General features: G+C 46.8%; 1 protein-coding gene across 1 annotated transcript in view; it reads left to right on the forward strand.

The window, feature by feature from the left end:
* LOC115469011 (AP-2 complex subunit alpha-2-like) overlaps nt 1–24,333 on the forward strand; it is a 130,222-nt gene that overhangs the window by 53,152 nt on the left and 52,737 nt on the right. Inside the window, exon 2 of the mRNA XM_030201246.1 lies at nt 10,234–10,302. Coding sequence (XP_030057106.1) covers nt 10,234–10,302 — 69 coding nt within the window. The remainder of the gene's footprint in view (nt 1–10,233; nt 10,303–24,333) is intronic.

Below are 24,333 nucleotides of genomic sequence, written 5' to 3' on the forward strand. Positions count from 1 at the left end.
AGATGATTTTGTCCATTAAAGGTAGCCAGGGGAACTGTAACACAGGTGAAGCCCAGATAGGGGAACAATTTGTCCAACTTTATAAGACTCTATATGCCAGGTGACCTTTCGATAAGGTGTTTTCTTTTTCAGAACCTTCCTCTGCCTAGCTTTTCCCCGGATCACCTACATGCCTTGAACTCACCGCTTAGTGACGCTAAAATCAGGCTGGGTATAAAGTACCTGAAACTAGCAAAAGCTCCCGGACCTGATAGATTTGGCCCAGAATACTGATAAACTTATGGGGGATCTGGTAGCTCTCTGCTGTGTTCAATGATTTGGTGGGTCATGAGCTTGACTACCAGTCCAATTTAGCTCATGTTGTCCTGCTCTCTAGACCAAAGACTCTTTGCAAGTGGGTTTATATAGGCTGATTTCCTTCTGGAACCAAGATGGCCAAACTTCTTGCAGCAATCATGGCGCAGTGGTTGAATCGCCGTTTACCCCAACTCATCCATTCTGGTCAGGTTGGCTTTCTCACAGGTTGCTATGCCTCTATGAACTTGATTTAAAGCATATCTTGTATAGGTGTAATATATTAGATCCCTTGGAGAAAATTTGAACAATTATGCCACACGTGGAATGATCTACCCTTGTCTTTAATGTGTAGAGTAGCTCTTGTGAAAATGGTACACTTCCCTAAACTGCCGTATCCCCTACAAACAGTCCCAATATGACTCGTGCGTAAAGATGAGGAAGTGTTTAGGAGGTTTATTCAATCTTTTATTTGACCTAGTAAGAGGGCCGAAGTTGCATTTTCAGCCTTCATTTTTACATGGGGGCTTGGGTCTTCCCAATATCCGCCTTTATAGTGTTGCAGCTCTGATGCACTTGATTTCAGAGGGGGTCATGGGTAGCTTAACATTTACCCCAGAGGGGTGGTTGAAGAGCTGGAACGCTGTTTTCTTTGAACAACGTTGCATTTGCAGAGACCTTCATAAGCTTCTTGGCTCTAAGTTTTACGACTGATGCATTTAGCCTGGTACCCAAAATAAGTTGGCAGACGCTTCCCCATTACTACTGTTTGAGGGTAATGTGGACTTTCCCTGAGGTCTGGGAGCTACACCTTTTAGAGATTGGACTAGGCGTGGATGAGGTTCCTTAGGTAAATTGATGGATCTGGGGGAAGGCCCATTCCCTTCCTTCACAGAAATGCAGGAGAACTGACATATTCCCCACAAACACTTCCTACCCTTATCTCCAAGCTAGACATTTATTGGAGTACTCTTCAAGAGAAGTATGAGGGTGCATGGCAGTGGGGGAACCTGGATCCCCACCTTAAGGTAACCTCCAGCCTCTATCTTTCCACTTGGTATAAACTGCTTAAAACTGCTATTTTCTTCAATGGTATAGACCGATTTTCCAAACTTTGGAACCAAGATTTGGGAATAGCGTTTGCCCTCAATTTCTTACGCTCTTCTCAATCCTTTATGAATTAGTTAAATCCATGACTTTGCAGGAGATTCGGCTTAAAATACTTAAAGTGCTTACCTGTCCTATGCCCAGGGAGAACGCTGTGGCCTTTGGGCTGATGGGCATTGCTTGCATTGTAAGGTGAGTTGGGTGACTTTTTGTCATTCCTTTCTGGAATTCCTGTCTCTGGACATCTGAAGCGAGGCCCTGGCTATCTTGGAGTGGGTTATGAGACCTTATTAGGGGCCCGGGGGGGGGGGGGGATAGCACAAAATATTTTATGCCCATACCGTAAGTTCATTTATATTTTTCTTTACCTTAAAGCAAATTATATTACAATACTGGGCCTCTGATAGGCACCCCTGGTAATACGGCGGGAGCAAAAAATGTGGGAAATGGCCAGATTTGAGGTCTTTGCTTATTGCAAAACTGGCAAGCTAGAGCTGTGCCAATATACTTCTATCTGGTGCACCTATCCCCTCAGAGCCCAGTATATGATGATCTACAGAAGGGGAAGAGTGAAAGAATGGGGTAGGTGGAATGTTTGGATGTGATATGGAGTGTTGGTTGGTGTGTAGAGGAGGTTCAACACCTGACTCTGGAGCTCTTGCTTCATTTTCTGAGTGTTTAGGTTTATGACTTTTAATTGCTATTTTTGTACCGCTTTTGTTGCACCATGTGTAAGTTCTGTTCTGACATTTTATAAATTATAAAAACAAAAATCAAAAACGAGCCTGCCAGTAAATTAATTGCAACTGTATGTATTCTGATTCTACAGTATTATGACATTTATGATGTGGTTTATTGCATCGAATAAGTAGTCATTTTGTACTGTGCTTTGTATTATGCTTAGAATTTACATGTCAAGTGCAGACAAAAACGCTGAAATTAAACTAAATTAGTATGCTTTCCTGATTTCTCTTTAGTATTTCACTGCCTCTTCATTCTGTCTAAGGCCCAGATGCACTAAACGTTTTTCATCGTTAAATGAGCCCTTAAGGAAGAATTTCCGATCCTTTCCATGCACTAAAGCCTATTTTTCGACGGTAGTAGCAGCTAACGAAAACGGAATGGAGATGAGCAATTAGTGTGAAAACCCCATTGAAACGACATGCACTAACCTTTTCCGATTGCCTTTACGCAGGAAAAAGGCAGGAAAACTAACGAGAGGTCTGGACCTCTCGTTAGGACAGCTCTGTGCCAGGAAAAAGTGTTAAGTGAAAAAATAAACAAACTTTGAGCCAATCCCAGCGCATTAGCAGAGCTAAAAGCGCTGTGATTGGTCCAAAGGACCTCAGAAAACACATAAAAAAATAAAAATAAAAAAAGGATCGGGAGGGGGCAAGGGCGCTCATCAGGAGCGTCCTGTACGGACGGCCTTGCCCCCCCCCCCCCCCGCTGCTCCCCACTTTCCGCCGCTCCCCCCCACCCCGAAAAAGCAAACTTCTAGAAGCCCCTGCCCCCTCCCTTCCTCACTACTCTCTCACCTCAGCTCCGCCTCCCGACATCCTCCGTCCGTGCCCCGCCCCCTTTTGGGGTCGTCGCCGCCATTCCCCTCCTCCATCGGGCCCCCCTTCCTCTTACCGGGCCCGTGCAGCGCCTTTCTCCTCTGTCCGAAGGCGCTGCACGGGCAAGATGCTTGATGCATCTACCCCTAAGTGGACAATAGTATGCTTCACCACTTCATTCTCTTCTCAGTGCAGATCGAATTTCTATCCATAAAGATGTGACATTGCATTTTGCTTACTGCAGGGCTTTATTCTGTTTAACATATGCCACCCCTCCACCAATTTGAATTTTGATATTTGCACCCTGGTATCTGTGTCCCAATTCATAGTTTTTCTAATATGCCAATGTATTTTATTTGCCATATACAGTTACTCTCCAGTCTTATTTTTAATGTTTACATCATTCACATATAGACTATTTAAATATTTGCTTCCTTGTCATCAGCAGCAGATGAATCCATTACGAATGGGTTGTGTCCATCTACCAGCAGGGGGAGATAGAAAACACTGAAAACCATAGTGCCTCCTGGACAGCTAGCTCCATCTGCCTCTCAGTATTCTTTATCTCCCAGCAGGGTTGGGCACAGCTTATTCAGCTCCTTCAAGAATCTGCCTGGGGTGGCTCCTGTGCTTTTGTCAGTTGTAGCAGGGGTGTTGTGGTGATTGCAGCTCCACTTTAAAAGCACATAGGTTAGCCCTTTCCCTGCCTTACCCTTCCCCCCTATGTGGATGCAGGCATATAGGTTTGCCCTGTCTCTGCCTTTCCCACTCTCTTCTATATGGATGCAGGCACATTGGTTCATCTTTTCCCTGCCTTTCCCACTCTTCTGGACCCCCGGAGTGCCTCTGTAGCTGTTGCCTCTAACTTTCCTCACAGCGTTAAAAAAAAAAAACGTGACGCGCTTGTTAGCGCTGCGATTCTATCTTCTGTCTGTGCAGAGTGACCGGAGCTCTGGGACTCGGTCTGTTGAGGTAAGAGCATCTTGTAGCTCCTCCGGGAAGGGCCCGCGATCGGGGCGTTTTTGGTGCAAATCCGCCATTTTGAAATATTCCGCCGTTTTTGGCGATGGCTGCAGAGGTTGTTAAGCAGTGTTCACGTTGTGGCAAGCGAAGATCAGCAACGGGGCTCTGTAAATCGTGCTCTTGAGACGTCAGGGCCGTTACGAGCGTGGTGAGCGATGTCTCTTCGCGCTTGGTGGAGCTGGCAGCGGGCGCCATCTTGAATGCGCCGCATGGTCCGACCCCCGCAGGAGCAGAGGGGTCTGAGGCAGAGTGTAGTCTCGGATGGAGGCTACCAGAGGAGCTGCTTGCCCTGGATTGGAACCGGGAGACCAGGGTGAGCCTTTCTCCCGTGAGTTTGTGTTGCTTTTACATAAAGCGTTCATGTTAAAGAGGGCTCTGCCGCAGGTGTCTGACTCTGTGTTGCTACCTGGTTCCCCTCCGGTGGAGGCTGGCCCAGAATTGCCGTCAGGCATTTTTTCCACAGACAGTTGGCCGCAGGACAAGCGTAGAAGGGTAAATTCCCCTTCAGAGAGTGGCGCACCTCCCTTCCCTCCCATGGTCAGGCTGTGGGGATTCTGAGGGGTCTGGCAGGCCTTCGTGGTCTGAGGAGCCAGAGGAAGGTGCCAGATTGCCACTGGATCCAGATGATCCCACTGCGGTTAGCATTTTCCACCGCAATGAGCTGCCAGTGCTTATTTCTGATGCCTTGCAGGCTCTCTCTATTGAAGATCCTTCGCTTGGTGAGGCCTCCTCTGGTAATCCGAGGATGGCAAGTACTAAGAAGCTTGCTTGAGCCTTTCCTTTGCATGACTCCATCCAAGAGCTTATTTCGGCTCAATGGGCTGACCCCAAGGGGCCTTTGTTGCCAGGGCAATGGGGCACTTATACCCTCTTAGTGAGGGTAGATGCCCTAGTCACGGCTGTGACGAAGAAGACTACCCTACCAGTAGAGGGAGGGGGTCGCCCTGAAGGACATGCAGGACCGACAGCTGGAATCAGCAATGAAATGGTCCTTTGCAATTTCAGGCCTAGCCTTACGGGCGTCTGTGTGCAGTTGTTATGCTGCTTGAGCTTGCCTATCTTAGTTGCAGCAGGCAGTGGAACAGCCCGGGGATGGAGCGGAGCCCCTTGAGAAGGTGGCACCGTGGATGGAGTCGACCTTGTCATTTTTGGCTGACGCCCTTTATGATCTGGTCAGAGCCTCGGCTAAACAGATGTCTCTGGCAGTGGCCACTCGCTGCCTTCTATGGCTACGACATTGGACGGCTGACATGGTCTCTAAGCAAAGGTTGGTGAAGTTGCCCTTCCAGGGCCTTCTATTTGTTGAGGAGTTGGAGAAAATTGTCAAGGGCCTGGGGGATGCTAAACCCCAGCGGTTACCCGAGGATAGGCCGCGGCCTTCTTCCAAAGGTCAGGCGTTTCCCTCCTCTTCCAGACCTCGCTTCCGTGAAGCTAGAAGGTTCCGCCCGGAGCGTTCTGCTGTGTTTACTTCGCGTGCCCGTTTTCAGCAGAGGAACTCCTTTCGCTCGGACAAACGCTCCGCAGAGGCCGGTTCAAGGCCTGGAGTTCATGGGCAACCCTCTCAATGATGGTGCGCCGGCCCACTCCTCGATTCCTGCAGTTGGAGGATGTCTTTCCCTCTTTCTCGAGGAGTGGGTCAAGATTACCTCAGATCAGTGGGTTTTGGACCTGATCAGAGATGGCTACAGATTGGAATTTACTGCCCTGATGAGAGACGTGTTTTTGGAGTCCCGATGCGTCACTGCTGTCAAACTGGCGGAGGTAGAGGAGACCTTGCAAGGCTTGTTGCACCTGGCAGCGGTGATCCCCGTGCCTCCCGCCAAACGCGGCTGCGGTAGTTACTTCATTTATCTTGTAGTGCCGTGAAAAGGTGAGTCTCTTCGGCCCATTCTCGACTTGAAGAAAGTAGAGTCACTCAAAGTACAGCATTTCCACATGGAAACCCTGCGCTCCATCATTGCGGCGGTTCAGCCAGGAGAGTTTCTCACGTCTCTGGACCTGAAAGAAGCTTACTTGCACATCCCTATTTGGCCCCTGCACCAACGGTTTCTCCGGTTTGCGGTGTTGGGAAAACAGTTTCAGTTTCGGGTCTTGCCTTTTGGCCTCGCCACAGCTCCCCGAACCTTTTCCAAGGTAATGGTGTTAGTAGTTGCCTTTCTCAGGCAAGAGGGTATGCGGGTTCACCCGTACCTCGAAGACTGGCTCATCAGAGCGGACTCTGCAGAAGAGAGTCGTCATGTAACAGCCAGAGTGGTGTCTGGGCTGGGTCGTCAATATACCCAAAAGTCACCTGACCCCCTCTCAATCTCTAGAGTATTTGGGGGTTCGGTTCGACACGGTCTCGGGGGTTTTTTTTTTGTTTTTTTTACCCGAGCAAAGGATGTGCAAGCTTCAGTCCCAGGTCAGTCTGCTCCTGAGGATGCCTCGCCCGTGAGCTTGGGACATTGTCCAGCTCTTTGGGTCGATGACGACCACCCTAGAAGTGGTGCCTTGGGCGAGAGCGCACATGAGACCGCGGTAGTGTTCCCTGCTACAACGTTGGTCTCCCATTTCCCAGGATTATCAGTGCAGACTCAGTTGGCTCCCTGCGGCCCGACTCAGCATGGAGTGGTGGCTCTCAGACAGCAAGCTGTGGCGAGGAATGCCATTAGCACTCCTCGACTGGTGCCTGGTGGTAACCGATGCCAGCCTGAAGGGCTGGGGAGCTCATTGCCAGGAGAGGCATGTCCAGGGTCTGTGGACACTGTCAGTCTGTGGAAATTGTCAAGAAGGGATATAGCTGTCTCCATTCTGCATCCGGGCCTGAAGCCAGATTGACAGGGGTTTAACCAGTTTCTATCATAGTAACATAGTAGATGACGGCAGAAAAAGACCTGCACTGCCCAACAAGATAAATTCATATGTGCTACTTTTTGTGTATACCTTACCTTGATTTGTGTCTGCCCAGTACTAGCCACGCCTCCCAACCACCAGCCCCGCCTCCCCCCACCGGCTCTGCCACCCAATCTCGGCTAAGCTTTAAAGGGGGAATAGTAATTTTTTGCATTACCCAAAAGAGCTTTCTTTGGAGCAGGCAGTAACAGAAAGGATGAAACAATGGCAGGCAGCAGCCAGTGGCTAAGAAATCTGGGCTCAAAATGCCCCCTCTTAACCCCCCCCCCCCCAATAACATACACATCCATGTGCTCCTGCCCCATCCCACTAGATCACCAGGAATAGCCTTTGATAAGTCCCAGCAGTTCTCAGAGGGCATGTTAGGGGAGCATCTTGCAGAAGGGATGGGGCTTCTTATCAATGCATGGGCTGGACAGGAGGAGCTGCCACAAGAGATTGTATTGAGGGAATATACCATTGTAGTACTGTTTTATGGGCTGGCACCACATTACATGCTGTGCCAGACAGCACGGGAGCACCCATGCTATATGCCACTGCATGTAGTGTGGTACCTGTGCAGTAAAGGCAGGGTATATGCTGGGCACATTCCCTGCATTTACCACAGAGGTTTTGCATTTACCATGCACCTAATACATAGTAAGTGCAAAATCTTACCACAGTTTATTAAAAGGGCCCTTACATTATTTTTTTGTTTTCATCTTGACTTCTGTTCATTCAACACCACACACAAACACAGAAGACACACACACCCACACGACACACAAAAACATCACAAACACATGTGAATGGATACGTTTGCTCATTACAGCTAGACCATTTTTGAGCTTTAAAATATATCCTGGACCATTTCTTACCAGCCAGTTTTAAAATACAGTCTTCTATGAACTTTGCCAGGAAAGGGTGTTTTTGAAGTTGTCCTGGTCGAGGGACCCTTTTTCAGTAGGGGTTGCACAACAGTAGGTGGGGTGTGGGGTTTTTTTGTTTTTCTGTTTTGTTTTGTTTTTTGTGGTGTTCGCAGCTTCCATTCCACAAGAGAGGAGTTAACAATTTTAGTTGTGGCTCTTTCAGTAACGCCTTTTGTTTGCTAGCTGTACTGTCTTTACTGGACAGAGATCAAGGGGGAGGGATATTGGCTGTAGGCCTTTCAAGAATTTTTTTTGGCTGTTACCTGGTTGATTGTATTTCAGATGGCTGTGCATGGGGGCGGGAGAGAGAAGGGAGTGTTCTTGTTAGTTGGTGGGAGGCTCGATGGAACTGTTTAAGTTAGAGATCTTTAATTTTGGTGGCAATGTGTATGACAAAAATCATTGCTGATTTATTTTGTAACTGGGAGAGCTGGTTCTGTTGTGTGGTTTGCAGTAGAGTGAATAGCTACTTGGTTTAGTGGGTATGAGTTTGTTTTGGCTGAGGCATGGCAGCACATTGCTATGTTTCTTACAGTTGAACCTGCTTTCATTTAGATGACATTTCTGTCATTTTCTTTCAAGCTTATGCCCATTACACTTAAGGACCCATGATTCTAGGGAGAACCACAGGGAGCATTTGTGTGTAGTACATAGAACCTTATGCCCTTGATACTTAAGGACCCATTGTTCTAGGGAGAACCACAGGGAGCATTTGTGTGTAGTACATAGAACCTTATGCCCTTGATACTTAAGGACCCATTGTTCTAGGGAGAACCACAGGGAGCATTTGTGCATAGTACTTGAGAATGACACGCGGACAGAGCCCATGAGGAGGGGGACAAATTTTGTCTGTGTCATTTTCTAGTTTGAAGCCTGTTAATGAGCTGGACTGTTTGTTTGAGTGATGCAGAGGATATTTTGATTTTTTTTCCCGAAAAACAAGCAAACATACTGGCCACAACTAGCAACATTTGCATGGTGAATCCTGTACATTCCTGCTACCAGCACATCTTCTAAGAAGACATTTTCTATTGCAGGGAGGACTGTGGAAGACAGGAGAGCTAGACTGAATCCTGAGATTGTTGATGACTTCTTATTCATCCACAGATTAAAAAATCATAACAGTGCTTCATAGGGCATATTTCTCCCCTCTAGGGCATACAGAACAGGTTGTATTTTGTACCGCTGGACATTTTAACAGTGTGGATTAGGATTCCTTGGGGTAGTAGAAATCAGTTATTGTTAGGGTTGGACGGGTAGAGGGTGGCGGTGAGGAGGGTTATTATTGCTGCTCACTGGTATTGCTTTCTGTTTGTAATTTATACACAATAGTTGCACAGCATATTGTTCCTTTTTATACTTTAATAAGATTTAAATATAAAATCATAATTGTTCGAGGCTTCTGCAGTTGAAGACAGAGCCCGTGGGGATGGGAACAGAACCTGTGGGGACGGGGTAGGGTTGGAGACTAACTTTGTCCCCGTGTCATTCTCTACGTAGTACATAGAACCTTTTGGCGATGGGACTGTTTTTCCTAAGGCAATTGCTAAATGTGCATTCCAGATGTCAATATGTTCTGACACTGGTCATATTTTCATCCATATGAATTTCCTAGAGTCCTTTTCCTACCCTCGGCAGTCAAATTTCTCGTGCCTTGAATTTTGTTGTAAACTTTGTTTAGGTGCATCTGTTTTAGGTAGTCCTTTTATACAAGATCTTTATTTAAAAAAAAAATCTGTCCATTATAGGAATGTTATTTTGGTACCACAAGCTCTGTGTTTAAAAATGTTGACCCCTTAGCAGAACCCTAAATCTAGCCTATGGATTGGAGATTTGATCACCTGAGTAAATCCTAGATCTTCAGTGGATTTAAGATCGGTGATTCTCTAGCTATTTCTCTTCTAATATAAACTGATCCAATTGAAAACAAATTGTTTATGCGTTGGGAAGAAAAATCTAGATTGATGGATTTCTCAGCTGAAAGCAAATCTGTCAACGATTTCCAGTAGGATATTATATTGGATACTTTTTCAGAAGTTCCAGAGTCAAGAAAATAGCGGTTCACCAGCAGTCTGCAGTGCTGAGGGCAAATGACAGAAGGTTTGTTCTCTCATTACGTAAAAGCAGGTCAAAGAGATGGGTGGTTTTTTTCTTATACTAGATGTCTACCAAACTCAAAAGAAATAAGCAGTACAGGCAACTGGAGAGAGTAGAAATCTGAAAGTAACTACAGCCAAACAGTTGAAATATAGAACAAAGAAGCTAGAAATCATTTAGCAGTATGCCTGCAGTTGTAAACTTTGTTTAGATCAATTGTGTTGCCCCCTCTTGTGTCCCTACCCCTTGATAGTTTAGTGACTGCTCTGTGTAAGAAAGAAAGTAGAGACCTGGAAATGTAATTTGCCTATTGCTCCTAATATCTTTCTTTTCCACTCCCTCCCCCTTCCCAGGTAAAAGCAAAGAAGCAGAGATAAAGAGAATAAACAAGGAGCTAGCCAATATCAGGTCAAAGTTTAAAGGTGAGTTCCCAGTCTACTTTTCATTCATGTGTTTGAAAGAGTAATTTATAACAAGGAATCTCAGTTCCTGGGTGCTCAATATAATGTTAAGTTTGACACTGGGCATTCTTTCCTATTGAAAGTGACGTAATTACCTCTGAAAACTTAAATTACATATTTATAATGGATTGCTTAATAAAAATAATCCCCCTCCCCCCATGGTGCTTCAAACCTGCCTCCTTCAGCAGCTGCTGTAGCAATGCACACACTATCCGCAGCTGAACCTGGAACCTTTCCTCTGCCGTGTCTTGCCCTTGTGCAAAGGAAGTTGCTTCAGCGAGGGGCGGGATGTAATAGAGGAAAGCATGTGTTTCCTTGTCATCAAGCAGATGACGCCATTATGTATGGGTTGTGTCCATCAACCAGCAGGGGGAGATAGAGAGCACTCAATTTTTCACAGTGCCTCTTCAGTATTCTCTATCTCCCCAAGCAGGGTGGCTGCAGCTTCTTCGAGCTCCATCAAAAAATCTGCCTGGGGGTGGCTCCTGGCTTGCCAGTTGTTAGCCGGGGTGTTAGAGGCTATAGCAGCTTCACTTTGAAGGCACATAGGTCAGCTCTTTCCCTGCCTTACTCATGCCCCCGTGGATGTGGACATATTAACTTGCTTTTCCCTGTCCTTTCCCACTCAGTGGATGCAGGCACATTGGTTCGCCTTTCCCTGCCTTTCCCACTTATCTGAGCCTCCGGAGTGTTTTTATTTACCTCTTTTGCCTCTGCTTTCCTCACAGCATTAAAAATAAATAAATAATTAAAGTCGCGTTGCGCTAGCGCAGCGATCTTGGAAAAGAGGTTTTTTTTCTTGAGATTCTTCTGCAGGACCGGAGCTGTGGTACTCGGTCTAGTGAGGTAAGAGTGTTTTCTGACTCCTCCGGGGTGGGCCCGTGATCGGGACGTTTTTGGCGCGAACCGCCATATTTGAATTTTATCGCCGTTTTCGGCGTTGGCTGTGGAGACTGTAACGCGCTGTTCTAAATGTGGCAAGCGCAAATCAGCAGCGGGGCTCTGTAATTCATGCTGTACAGATGGTAAAGCCGTCCCTAGCATGGCGAGTGGCAATCTTTTGCGCTCTGAGCAGGCAGCGAACGCCATTTTGGATTTTCCACATGGCGCGGCCTCCGTTGCGACGGAGAGCCCTGAATCCGTGGGGGGGGGGGGGGTCCTCTGAGTGAGGCTAATAATAGAACTGATAGCCCTGGGCAGGATCCGGGCGGTCAGGGAGCGGTTTTCTCCTCTGATTTTGTTTTAATGCGCCATAGGGCGTATATGCTTAAAAGAGCTCTTCCACAGGGTTCTTCGGACCCTCTGCCTGCCCCCCCGGTGGATCCTGGCCTTTCGGATTTGACTTTGCCTGTTTCTTTTCCTCCTGATAAAACACAGAAGGGCTAATTCCCCTTCTGAGTGTGGCGCACCCCTCTTCCCACTCCCCCCCCCCCCCCCCCCCCGCCCCCCGTGGTAGGGCTATGAGGATTCTGAGGGGTCTGGCAGAACTTCTTGGGCTGAGGAGCCAGAGTCAGGTGCAGAATTGCCACAGGAGCTTGATGATCCGTCTGCGGTGAGGAGCTGCCGGCGCTTATTTCAGATGCCTTACAAGCCCTCTCGATTGAAGATCCTGGGAGTGGCACAGCCTCCCCTGTTAATCCAAGGATGGCTAGTACCAGAAAGCCTGCTCGAGCCTTTCCTTTGCATGACTCCATCCAAGAGCTTATTTCGGCTCAATGGGCTGACCCCGAGGGACCTTTGGAGGTTGCCAGGACTATGGGGCAATTATACCCTCTGAGTGAGGAACATTTGGCTCGCTTTGCAATGCCTAAAGTGGATGCCCTGGTCACGGCTGTGACAAAGAGAACTACCCTCCCTGTTGAAGGAGGTGTTGCCCTGAAGGATATTCAAGACCGCAGGCTTGATTCAGCTCTGAAGCGGTCCTTTGATTTCGCAGGTCTCACTGTTTGGGGCGTCTGCATGCAGTTGTTATGCTGCTAGAGCCTGCCTGGCTTGGTTACAGCAGGCAGTGGAACAGCCCGGTGATGGAGCGGAGACCTTATCTGAAGTGGCTCCGCGGATGGAGTCGGCCTTGTCCTTTTTGGCTGACGCCCTTTATGATATGGTCAGAGCTTCGGCTAAACAAATGGCTGTAGCAGTGGCGGCTCGCTGCACTCTTTGGCTACGACATTGGGCGGCGGACATGGCCTCTAAGCAAAGGTTGGTGAAGTTGCCCTTTCAAGGCCTTCTCCTGTTTGGTGAGGAGCTGGAAAACATTGTTAAAGGCCTGGGGGATTCCAAACCTCAGCGCTTGCCCGAAGGTAGGCCGAAGCCTTCCTCTAAGGATCAGGCGGTCTGCTCCTCTTACAGACCTCGCTTCCGTGAAGCTAGAAGGTACCGCCCGGGGCGTGCTGCTGGGTTCACTTCGCGTGCCTGCTTTCAGCAGAGAAACTCTTTTCGCTCGGACAAACGTTCTGCAGCTGCCGGTTCAAGGCCTGGAGTTCAGGGGCGACCCTCTCAATGATGGTGCGCCGGCCCCCTCCTCGTTTCCTGTCATCGGAGGAAGACTTTCCCTCTTTTTCGAGGAGTGGGCCAAAATCTCCGCAGATCAGTGGGTCTTGGACCTGATCAGAGGCGGATACCGAATAGAATTCGATGCCCCGGTGAGAGACATGTTTGTGGAGTCCTGATGTGGTTCTGCCGCCAAACGGGCGGCGGTAGAGGAGACTTTGCTCAGTCTGTGCCAGATAGGGGCTGTGACCCCGGTGCCTCCCGCCGAACAAGGTCTAGGCCGCTACTCCATTTACTTTGTGGAAACCCTGCGCTCCGTCATTGCGGCTGTACAGCCAGGAGAGTTTCTCACGCTCTGGACCTGAAAGAAGCTTACTAGCACATACCAATTTGGCCCCCGCACCAGAAGTTTCTGCGGTTTGCGGTGTTGGGAAAACATTTCCAGTTTCGGGCCTTGCCTTTGGCCTCGCCACAGCTCCCTGAACCTTCTCCAAGGTAATGGTGGTAGTAGCTGCCTTTCTCAGGCGAGAGGGTATCCGGTTTCACCCGTACCTAGATGACTGGCTCATCAGAGCAGACTCAGAAAAAGAGAGTCATCTAGCTACAGCCAGAGTGGTTTCAGTCTTTCAATCTCTGGGCTGGGTCGTCAATATGGCCAAAAGTTACCTGACCCCCTCGCAATCTCTAGAATATTTGGGGGCCAGGTTCGACACAGCCTCGGGCTATGTGTTTCTTCCCGAGCAAAGGCGGTGCAAGCTTCAGAATCAGGTCCGTCAGCTCCTGAGGATGCCCCCGCCCGCGAGCTTGGGACGTTGTCCAGCTGTTGGGATCGATGACGGCCACCTTGGAAGTGGTGCCATGGGCGAGAGCGCACCTGAGACCTCTACAGTATTCTCTACTTCAAAGATGGTCTCCAGTATCTCAGGATCATCAGTGCAGACTTTCTTGGCTCCCTGCGGCCCGCCTCAGTATGGAGTGGTGGCTCTCGGACAGCATGTTGCGGCGGGGAATGCCGCTGGTGCTCCCCGATTGGTGCCTAGTGGTGACAGATTGCTAGCCTGAAAGGCTGGGGCGCACATTGCCAGGGAAGCATGCCCAGGGTCTGTGGACGCCCGACGAGTCGGAGTGGTCTGGAGTTGAAAGCGGTGTTTCTGGCTCTTCTGGCCTTTCAAGTGACCCTAGAAGGATTGGCTGTCCGAGTGATGTCGGACAACACGACAGCAGTGGCCTACATAAATCGAAAAGGCGGCACTTAGTGCAGAGCTCTAGCCGCGCAGGCCGAACAAATTTGCTACTGAGCCGAGCTGCATCTACAGTCCCTGTCAGCAACTCACATTGCAGGTCAGAGCAACGTGCAAGCCGACTATCTAAGCAGGCATCAGATAGATCCAGCAGAGTGGGAACTAGCAGACGATGTATTCCTGCAGATATGTGCCAAATGGAGCAAGCCAGTGATGGATCTTATGGCGACCAGTTCCAATGCCAAAATCCCGTGCTTCTTCAGCAGACGGAGGGATCCTCGCTCTGCCGGGTTGGATGCCTTGGCTCAACCCTGGCCCCTGGGCTTGCTGTATGTCTTCCCTCCGTGGCCCTTGATAGGGCGAGTGCTCCTGCGGATTTGGCTGCATCCAGGAGAAGTGGTGCTCATCGCCCCAGATTGGCCCAGGAGGCCTTGGTATGCGGACCTCCGACAGATGCTGTTGGAGGCTCCCTTTCCGTTACCTCTGGTTCCGCACCTGTTGTCACAGGGTCCGGTGGCCATGGAGAACGCCTGTCGCTTTGGTCTTATGGCATGGCGATTGAGAGGGCACAATTGAGAGAGAAATGCTACTCAAATAAGGTAATTTCCACTCTCCTGCAGGCCCATAAGCGCTCCACTTCCGTGACTTATGCCAGGATTTGGCGCCAGTTTGAAGTCTGGTGTATTTCAAGAGCGCTTTCTCCATTGCGGGGGCTCCTCTCTCGTCGATTCTGGACTTTTTGCAGGATGGTGTACACAAAGGCTTGGCCTATAATTCTCTGCGGGTGCAAGTGGCAGCATTGGCCTCCCTGCGTGGCAAGGTTGAAGGCGTGTCCTTAGCTGCTCATCCAGATGTGGCACGGTTTCTTAGAGGGGTGCTTCGGCTCCGTCCTCCCGTGCGGGCACCTTGTCCAGCTTGGAACCTGGGGTTAGTATTGAAGGCCCTTCAAGGGGCTCCCTTTGAACCGCTTCGGTGTGCTTCAGAGAAAGATTTGACACTGAAGGCCGTCTTTTTAGTGGCCATTACCTCAGCGAGACGGGTGTCAGAGCTCCAGGCGCTGTCCTGTAGAGACCCTTTTCTGTAATTCTCAGAGTCAGGGGTCACGGTTCGGACCATGCCTTCCTTCATGCCTAAGGTGGTTTCAGCGTTTCACCTAAACCAGCCTATTTTTCTTCCCTCCTTTGTTGAGGAGGAGTTTCCAGATTCATTTGGGCAGTTGCACCTTTTGGATGTGCGCAGGACTCTGTTGCAGTATCTGCGAATTACAAATTCTTTCAGGACCTCTGATCATCTTTTTGTGCTGTTTGCTGGTCCTCGCAGAGGGTCTTCAGCGTCTAAAGCCACTATTGCCCGTTGGCTGAAAGAAGTTATCTTTTCAGCATATCTGCTGTCTGGCCGGGTTCCGCCTGAAGCCTTTAAGGCACATTCCACGATTTCCTCTTCCTGGGCGGAAACTGGAGCACTATCTCTTCATGAGATTTGCAGTGCTGCAACATGGGCTTCTAAGCTCTCTTTCGCCCGACATTACAGGTTGGATGTGGCTGCCAGGAGGGATGCGCGTTTTGGAGCACAGGTGCTAGCGCGTGGTGTGGCTTGTTCCCACCCTATTTAGGGATTGCTTTGTTACATCCCATATGTAGTGGCTTCATCTGCTTGATGATAAGGAAGGGAAAATTAGGTTTTTACCATGATAATTTTCTTTCCTTTAGTCATAGCAGATGAAGCCATGAGCCCTCCTTGTATGATTGTATTGCAGTGATTCTGATTTCAGGTGCTGTTCTTGTTTCCTGAAGTTATATTCCTTCCTTGGGGAGTCGGAAAACAGTCTTCAGGATTCTTGTTACAGTTATAGGAGGATGAGTTCATTCCCTCCAGTTCATGTTTTGGGAGGATGAGTTTATTCCCTCCAGGAGGATGCAAGTATTCCCTCCGTTTATACAAAGTGGAGGATGAGTTTATTCCCTCCAGGAGGATGAGTTCATTCCCTCCTTTTTTGGAGTTTATGCCCATGTTAAGGGGCCATTGTTCGCTGTGAGGAAAGTTCATGTTATTCCCATTGCGGTTTGCCATACTGCTTTGGAAGCTTCAAATACTGAAGAGGCAGTGGAGCTAGCTGGCCATGAGGCACTGTGAAAAATTGAGTGCTCTCTATCCCCCCCCCCCCCTTGCTGGTTGATGGACACAACCCATACGTAATGGCTTCATCTGCTATGACTAAAGGAAAGAAAATTATCATGGTAAGAACCTAATTTTCCCTTATCGCTGCTACAACCAGCAAAGGAGAGAGGTTTGAAGGAGTGGGGGGGGGGGGGGGGGGGGGTGCGTGGAAGCAGGAGAAATGTTTGGCCTGCAAGGGGGCAGGGAAGAGGAGCAGGAATAGTGCTGGACTCATGGGGGAGGGGGCAGGAGAACTGCTGGACTGGGGGGGAATGGGGGAGGGTGGAGATGCTGGATACACAGAGGTAGGGGCACATGCTGTACTGGGTTTTGGGAGGGTGGGATAAAAGGGAGAGATGCTATGCTGTGAGGGGGTAGAGGGAAGATAAGTGAAGAGATTCCAGTCCCATAGAGGGTGGAGAGGAGAGAGACAGATATTGGACCATGTGGGAAGACTAGGAAAGATGCTGGACCATGTTGGGTGGGGAGGGTAGAGAGAAGCTGGACATGGGGAGGGATAGGGACACAGAAGGGAGATAGAGGGCTTAGGGGGAGCATAGGGATGGGGAAATAGAGGAACAATGCTGAACAGTGAGGGGATAGAGATGGAGGGGAAATGCTGGACAGCGAGGGATAGAGATGGAGGACCAATGCTGAACTGGGGGGGGGGGGGGGTAGGGACACAGAAGAGTGATGCTGAAGAAGGGAGGAGGGCAAGGAAAGAGTGAAGATATTGAGCAGGGGAATGGAGATGCTGAACATAAGAGAAAAATAGGGACAGGGGCCCAGAGGGAAGATGGATATGGAGTGAAAAGAAATATATGTACAAGAGATTGTGGCAAGAAAGTTAAGAGAAGACAAACCAGAGCGAGGACCAATAAAATGTTTTAAAATTAAATGACCAGATACAAAAGGTAGAATTATTTTCTATTTAGTGCTTAGAAAGTACAACTGCCAGAGCTGGTATCAGACATAGTTGAGGTCCATGGCAGAAATTTGGGGAGAGACCGCCGAAGCTCTGTACCAGGCTATGCCACCTTCAGATCCAGGCAGGCTTGGGGTTCCCTCTGGCCAAGAAATCTCATACAGTTGCCCTGATTGTATTCTGTTCCCAACAATATGCTGCTCCCAACAATATACCTGACGTCTGGTATATTTATATTTTGCAAGTATAAGGGGAAATGCATCTTTCTATTTCCCTGGTGGTGATCTACATGCAAGGTCAGACTGACTTAGGGTTTCAGTTTAATTTGTCTACATATTTGCATTTCTAGTTTGCGGTCACTTATTCTGTGTTCAGACCTGCCAAGTCTCCTGCTTTCAATGGGAGACTCCTCTTCTGCTGAGCAGTTCCCCTTCCAGTGGCAAAAGGAGACACCTTAATAAAGTGTCATCTCCTGCTGTGGGACCAGTCTCAAAGTTCTTATCGCAAGACTGGTCTTGCGGCAGCAGGAGATGACAAGCAGTCTGCTGATGCCATGGGTGGGGCTGGGGGCATGTCCTAAATCTCTCGCTTAAAAAGCTGGTCCCCTTGGAAGCCTTGTGTTATTTGGTATTTGTGTTGTGTATGCATGACCAAGGCTAGATATTCTATTGGCGTGGATTTTCTATATAGAAATCTGTAGTAATTTCGCTTGTTCAGTTTTCCCAGTTGATGTATTGTCATAATAGGGGAAGTTAGGGATGGCAGGACGTCATCAGCAAATAAGCTTATTATATATTTTATATTCTCTTATTTCCCACCTCTTCCACCTTTGTCAGGGTTGGATCTTATTGCAGATACTAAAGGCTCCATCACTAGTGCAAACAATAACGGGGGCAGCGGGCATCCCTGCCTAGTGCCAGAGGAGAGGGGTAACATTGAATGGCCCGTGTTTACTTTTAGACATGCCTGAGGAGAGGAATATAAGACCTGAACAAAGTATCTAAATCCCTCTCCTATCCCTAATTTGTTTTAAAATCTGATCTAAAAAGTCCCAGTTGACGTTATCAAAGGCCTTCTCTATATCTGTTCCCAATAAGAAAGCAGGAATGAGACCCCTAAGAGCCCTATAGTTGAGACTGAGCATTCTACGGATATTGTCAACAGCTTGTCTCTTGGGTACAAACCTTTTCTGGTCTGGATGGACCAAGGAGGGAAGGTCTTTCCTTAATCGGTCCACTAGGACTTTGCCAAATATTTTAAAATCGGCATTCCTTAGCCTCAGCAGCAGATGAATCCAGGAACTAGTGGGTTGTATCCGCCTACCAGCAGGTGGAGATAGAGAACACTGAAGACAAAGCAGTGACCCTGGACGTCCAGCTCCTTACCACTTCAGTATATCTCTATCTTCAGCAGGTGGTGGACGGATTCCTTCCAGCTCCTGGATTCTGTTTGGGGGCTCCTGGGCTTTGCCACCAGTTGAGCTTGGGGGCGTGTGGCTTAGGGTGCCAATCTTAAGGACATACTTGTTTGGCAGGTCCCCCCCCCCCCCCCCCCCCCTTAATAGCAGGGCATCCTTTGCAAAACTTACCAGTTGGACTTTAAGGTTAGAGAAAAATTTTACACGTAGAGATTTGGGCGCATATACGTCGGCAAGAGCCAGTTTAACCTAATCCAACAGAACATGAGCAACAGTGTATCTACCTGTCGCATCATGTTTAACTTTCTGAATCTGCAGCCTGAGATCCTTGGCTATTATAATTGCCACATCTTTTGTCTTAGAGCTGATACAAACAAAATATGGGGATAAAGCTGGTGTCGAAGCGATGGCTTATGACAGCTGCTTAGGTGTATTTCCTGAATAAACACTGTACTTTTCGTCGTGTTGGCTCTTGAAATATCAGAAAATATTTTCCAGGACATTGAGGGTAAGTACTTTGACCTCAGAAGCCATAAAACACCACAGAGCCATTATTTTCATCAAGGCGCATCCCCAACAATCCACAATGACGCAAAACCAAAAGCAGAGAGAAAATAAAAATAAACACCCTAGCAAATTCCCTGCCTAATCCCATCTCCCACCCTAAAGAACCCAATTCCAGTTTCTTAACCACTTATCCATATCTTCCCAATATTCCAGAAACTTAATTGTCCCCGGTAGAGGTGGAAAAGGAGAGGAAAGCAGAAACTCCCCTCCATCTGGACCCCAACACTAACAAAACTAAGTTAATTTATAACTATACGCCATATCCACACACTTGGGGCTTCTCGTGAAACTAGAGCGTCACACATATAATGGACCATGTTAGGTCCCAAGATGTCAAAGTTCAAAAAATCAACAAAAACAGTATAGCTACAGATGCATGCAGAGTATTAAAAGAGCATAAAGAAGATCCATGCTCATAGTACTTGCATACAATCAAGTGCGACCTTCTACACAATGCTTGGTCAGTCTCTTTCCACAGGAAGGAATCCTTTGCCAATTTGTAGATATTACCCACTGGGATGCTTCAGCTTGCCAGTGGGGATTCTGTAGCGAGACCTGCTTCCCTAAGTAATTTCCAAGCTTCATCTGGTGTTTTTGCTAGTCTGCCTCCCTCTGACGAGTAGAGAGTGAATGGGTAAGAACAACTATGTTTAATCTGGACCTTCGCCAAGGCTTCCAGCATAGGCTTAAAAGCTCTGCACTTAGCCAGAGTAAAGGAGAAGAGGTCCTGATAAAAAGTTGCTATAACTTCCCGGTGGAGGATTCTCTACTTTTCTCCAAATTTGGTAAAGCACACCATGATGTCTCTGGGGCAGTTAGTGAAAAGAAAGCCCAAGCCCTGTGAGCTGTGTCCAGTTCCAAATCAGGAGCACCATCACCTAGCAGCTAATGACACAAATGTTGAACAATCAGCAGAACATCTTCCTGGTGGTTTTTCTCGAGCACCTCCCTGAATCTCAAATTCTTGCATCAACCTCTGTTTCAAGGTCATCGATTTTGTACTGCAACTTCTCATATTGGGCTGACAAAGAGGGGTATTTAGTTTGTAAGTACATAACTGTGTCACCTTGTTATTCCATATGTACCTCATCTCTTCATACCTCGAGCCCATGTCACAAGACATCCCTATGCAGAGTCTTAGTCCTTGAGGAAAGATCACCTCTTGTATCCCTTTAGTTCTGAGCTGAGCTCCTTAAAGCATCACCTGAACTCATGCCCCAGGCTTTGCAGGTTTATTTTGTGATTTCCCCCTGTTCCTTCGCCGAGCTATCAGAGGCCACACAGCCTTGGCTATGCTTAGGGGAAGTAGGCCATGAAGACAGGCATGTGGTCATGTCGCCTTCCTTGCAATGAATCTAGTGAAAAGTTTCCATAAGGTCAGTCTGCTTCACCTTGCTAGCCATTGTTGTCACAGCACACACTTTGAACGTAAAGTTAGTAGAAGGAATTACTCTGATGCCACCTGACTTAAGCAATTTAAGCGAGTATGGGTCGGGAGGTCTGGTTTCAATCTGCCGTTCAGGGAGCCGACATCACTTTCTCTCCCTTCAACAATTTTTTTAATAGAATAGCCTAGTCTACTTTTCCTTTTTGGGGAGGAGTTAGGGTTTGTATTATTTTTTTTGTGTGTGTTCAAATGAAAAGAGACATAAGTTCAGTCATCTTGTACATGAACTTTTATATGAAGTATCAGCTGAGGCTTTGTAGGTTCCTGCCAGCACAGAATCATGTTAGGCTATGTGATGTAACCATTAGCAGCCAATCTCTAGAGTCAAATATAATTTTCAGAACATTAGTCCAGATTTGAGCTTGAGACAAATGATGCCAAACCAATGCAGATCAGTTTGCTTGCATAATTTTGGATAGGTAGGGTTTTTTTTATTTACATCAGGATGTAAATTCTTGTAAATTTTGGCAGGGGGAAGAAATGTTAGTAAAACTACTGTTACGGAAAGCACTGAAGGACATTTACTGAAAATTATTATAAGATGAAGGCAAATGTTCCTCAAAACCTTTTTTTTCGCAAGGTTTGGCTTTTGGAAATTATGTAGAATTTTTTTTCTTCCTAGATATTGCTGTAACTTTAAATTCTTGGGATGAAAAAAACCCCCCACTACCTCTAAACTACACTGATAATGATTTGCACAGGTTGTGCGTATTGTTTGCCTTACTTTTTATCTTGAATATCTGTCTTGCTGCCAAGTGAACCTAGCTGAGCAGAACAACATGGTTGTTCATTCTATACACAATTAGACATAGAAGCATAATATTTGTGCTCCAGTCTGTGCTCAGTATGCACAGAATGCACTTGAACATAAGCAAGAATAATGTAAACACTTTGTAGGGAACAGAACTAGACTTCTCTTTCCAGTACCAAACACTGGCTTTCAGTTCCTTACTGGATCCCGTTCAAGATTCTTATCCTCGCCCATCAGACTATCTTGAGTGTTCCTCTTATTTTGACTACCCATTTCATTCCTTACTTAGCTAAAAGGGTTCTCTGATGTTCAACATCTTCCATCCCTTCTTTCAGTCAGGTGTATCTAGACACGTGACAGGACTTCGTGTTTTGTGTGAGGTGGCACCTACCCTCTGGAATAATCTTTCACTCATACTTCAGGATGCAAACCTCTCTTGACGAGTTCAGATCTCAAAGATATATTTGTCTTGCTTTTCCCACATCAATTTAAGATTTTTTAAATTCCACTTTTCACTCATCTTGCTCGCTGCTCCTCTCATTGCATCTGATCTAAATTTAACCTTCATGAACTGACTTAAAAGTGGTCTGTCTGCATTTGTTGCAGTATACCTGGGAGCTGGGAGATTAGCAAGGAGGTGTTCGAGGAGGTGTTAAGTGAATAAAACTCATCTGTGAACAAAGGCATAATCTTTGCGTTCATTGTAGCTTTTTTTGAGCTATGCCAAAGAGAATATTCATCCAAATAGCAAACCACAACAGCCAGTATATTTACCCAGTACTGCTGAAATGCAGCCATTGCTGTAGTGATTGAGGCCTAGATCAATTAAACTCCACGCAAAAAGCCCATACCTTTCTGATCCCCGTTGCAGCTTACCGATTTGGAAAAAGCAGACCACACATGAAGGAAATTGCATGCAAATGAGCTTCTCGTAAAAACAGTGAGCGGCTTAGTAGGGGAGAAAGCCAGTGGGTCTGCCGAGCATGCGTCGAACAGCCAATTGCTACTTAAAACTCCTAAAGAGGTAAAGTTAAGCCAAGCCATGCAGACTGAAAAGGATAGCGTAAGGAAGGGAAGTACCAAAGGACACCACACAATGAGGTGTAAAACACAGGAAGGATAAACGCTACCACTAAAATGCTAACAAAATGTTCACAGATTACTTGATGTTAATAGTTTAGTGATTCAAATGGATATAAGAAGATACACATAAGAAGACAGAAAATTTCATTTACATCTTCCTGTGTCTTTTTTTTTTTTTTTCATTTATAGTTAAATGCCAACATGGCCTAATTTGTTGTCTTTTCTTCCATTGTAAAGTAATGAGAGCTCGTTTAAATGGAAGTCTATAACATGGGAAACAACTGTATATAATTTAAAAGATGTAAACACTGGAAAACTAAAAACAACAAAACTTTTAAAAGTACAACCGGTTAGTTCTGTGGTGTATCCCCTAGTTTAGACAGGATAAACACCCAGTCCCAGTTTACCCATTCCACACCATTTAGGATTTTATAGACTTCTATAATATATGGTGCAGACAGGCTATTAATGATTGCAAAGCTGTTTGTGTAGAAAGAGCAGAGGGAAAAAAAAGGAAGGCTGGGGATAATGCTGTGAGATGGTGCAGAAGGCGAATGTTGGGCATCAGTGTATTCTGGCAGGTATTTGTAGGGGAAAACTTCTCCAGTATATCTAGTTTGTAAATGTTATGTTTCGTATTTGATTTTATATACTGCCTTGGTGAACTTGTTGACCAGGATGTTGAGCTAGAAGATTTTCTAAATTGGTCTGCTTTGTTTTTATCTTCACTACTACTACTTATCATTTCTAAAGCGCTACTAGACGTACGCAGCGCTGTACACTTGAACATGAAGAGACAGTCACTGCTCGACAGAGCTTACAATCTAATTAGGACAAACAAGAGATAAGGGAATATTAAAGTGAGGATGATAAAATAAGGGTTCTGAACAAAGTGAATAAGGGTTAGGAGTTAAAAGCAGCATCAAAAAGGTGGGCTTTTAGTTTAGATTTGAAGACGGCCAGAGATGGAGCTTGATGTACCAGCTCAGGAAGTCTATTCCAGGCATATGGTGCAGCAAGATAAAAGGAACGGAGTCTGGAGTTAGCAGTGGAGGAGAAGGGTTGCAGATAAGAGAGATTTACCCAGTGAACGGAGTACCCGGGGAGGAATGTAGGGAGAGATGAGAGTGGAGAGGTACTGAGCAGCTGCAGAGTGAATGCACTTATAGGTCAATAAGAGGAGTTTGAACTGTATGCGGAAACGGATAGGAAGCCAGTGAAGTGACTTGAGGAGAGGGCTAATATGAGCATAACGACACTGGTGGAATATTAGTCGTGCAGCAGAATTTTGAACAGATTGAAGAGGAGAGAGATGGCAAGTTGCAATAGTCTAAGCGAAAGGTGATAAGTGTGGATGAGGGTTCTGGTAGTGTGCTCAGAAAGGAAGGGGTGCATTTTGCTGATATTCTAGAGAAAGAAATGACAGGTTTTAGCAGTCTGTTGAATATGTGCAGAGAAGGAGAGGGAGGAGTCGAAGATTACTTACTAAAACAATAATAGAAACGTTTCTTAAGATTCTAAGAGGAACACTAACCCATAGGTGGTGCTGGAGGATTTTAACTTAAGAATTCTAATTTGTAATTCAGTGATCTACCCAGTAGACCTTAGTTTTTGCCTGAATGTGTGACTGTAGTTCATAAAGGGGATAGCTCTGTGAGGTTGAGGTTAACAGGATGTCAGGAAAAGGAAGCTTCTGTTGACCTTATTATGCTTTCTGAACTGCTGACTCAAGTTCCTGGATTCTGCCTGTATTTTCCAACTGAATGCACTTGTATACAACATCAAACCTTAAATATGCACATTCTAGACCCTTTTAGTTCTCCTGCAAAGAAATACATGCAGCAAAATGCCAGGAGAAGCAGATGGTGCTGTTAATAGAAAGAGACATAACTACTGTTTTGTCCCATTTCATCT

This window comes from Microcaecilia unicolor, chromosome 4 (genome assembly GCF_901765095.1).
Source record: "Microcaecilia unicolor chromosome 4, aMicUni1.1, whole genome shotgun sequence".
In the NCBI taxonomy this organism is placed as follows: domain Eukaryota; kingdom Metazoa; phylum Chordata; class Amphibia; order Gymnophiona; family Siphonopidae; genus Microcaecilia; species Microcaecilia unicolor.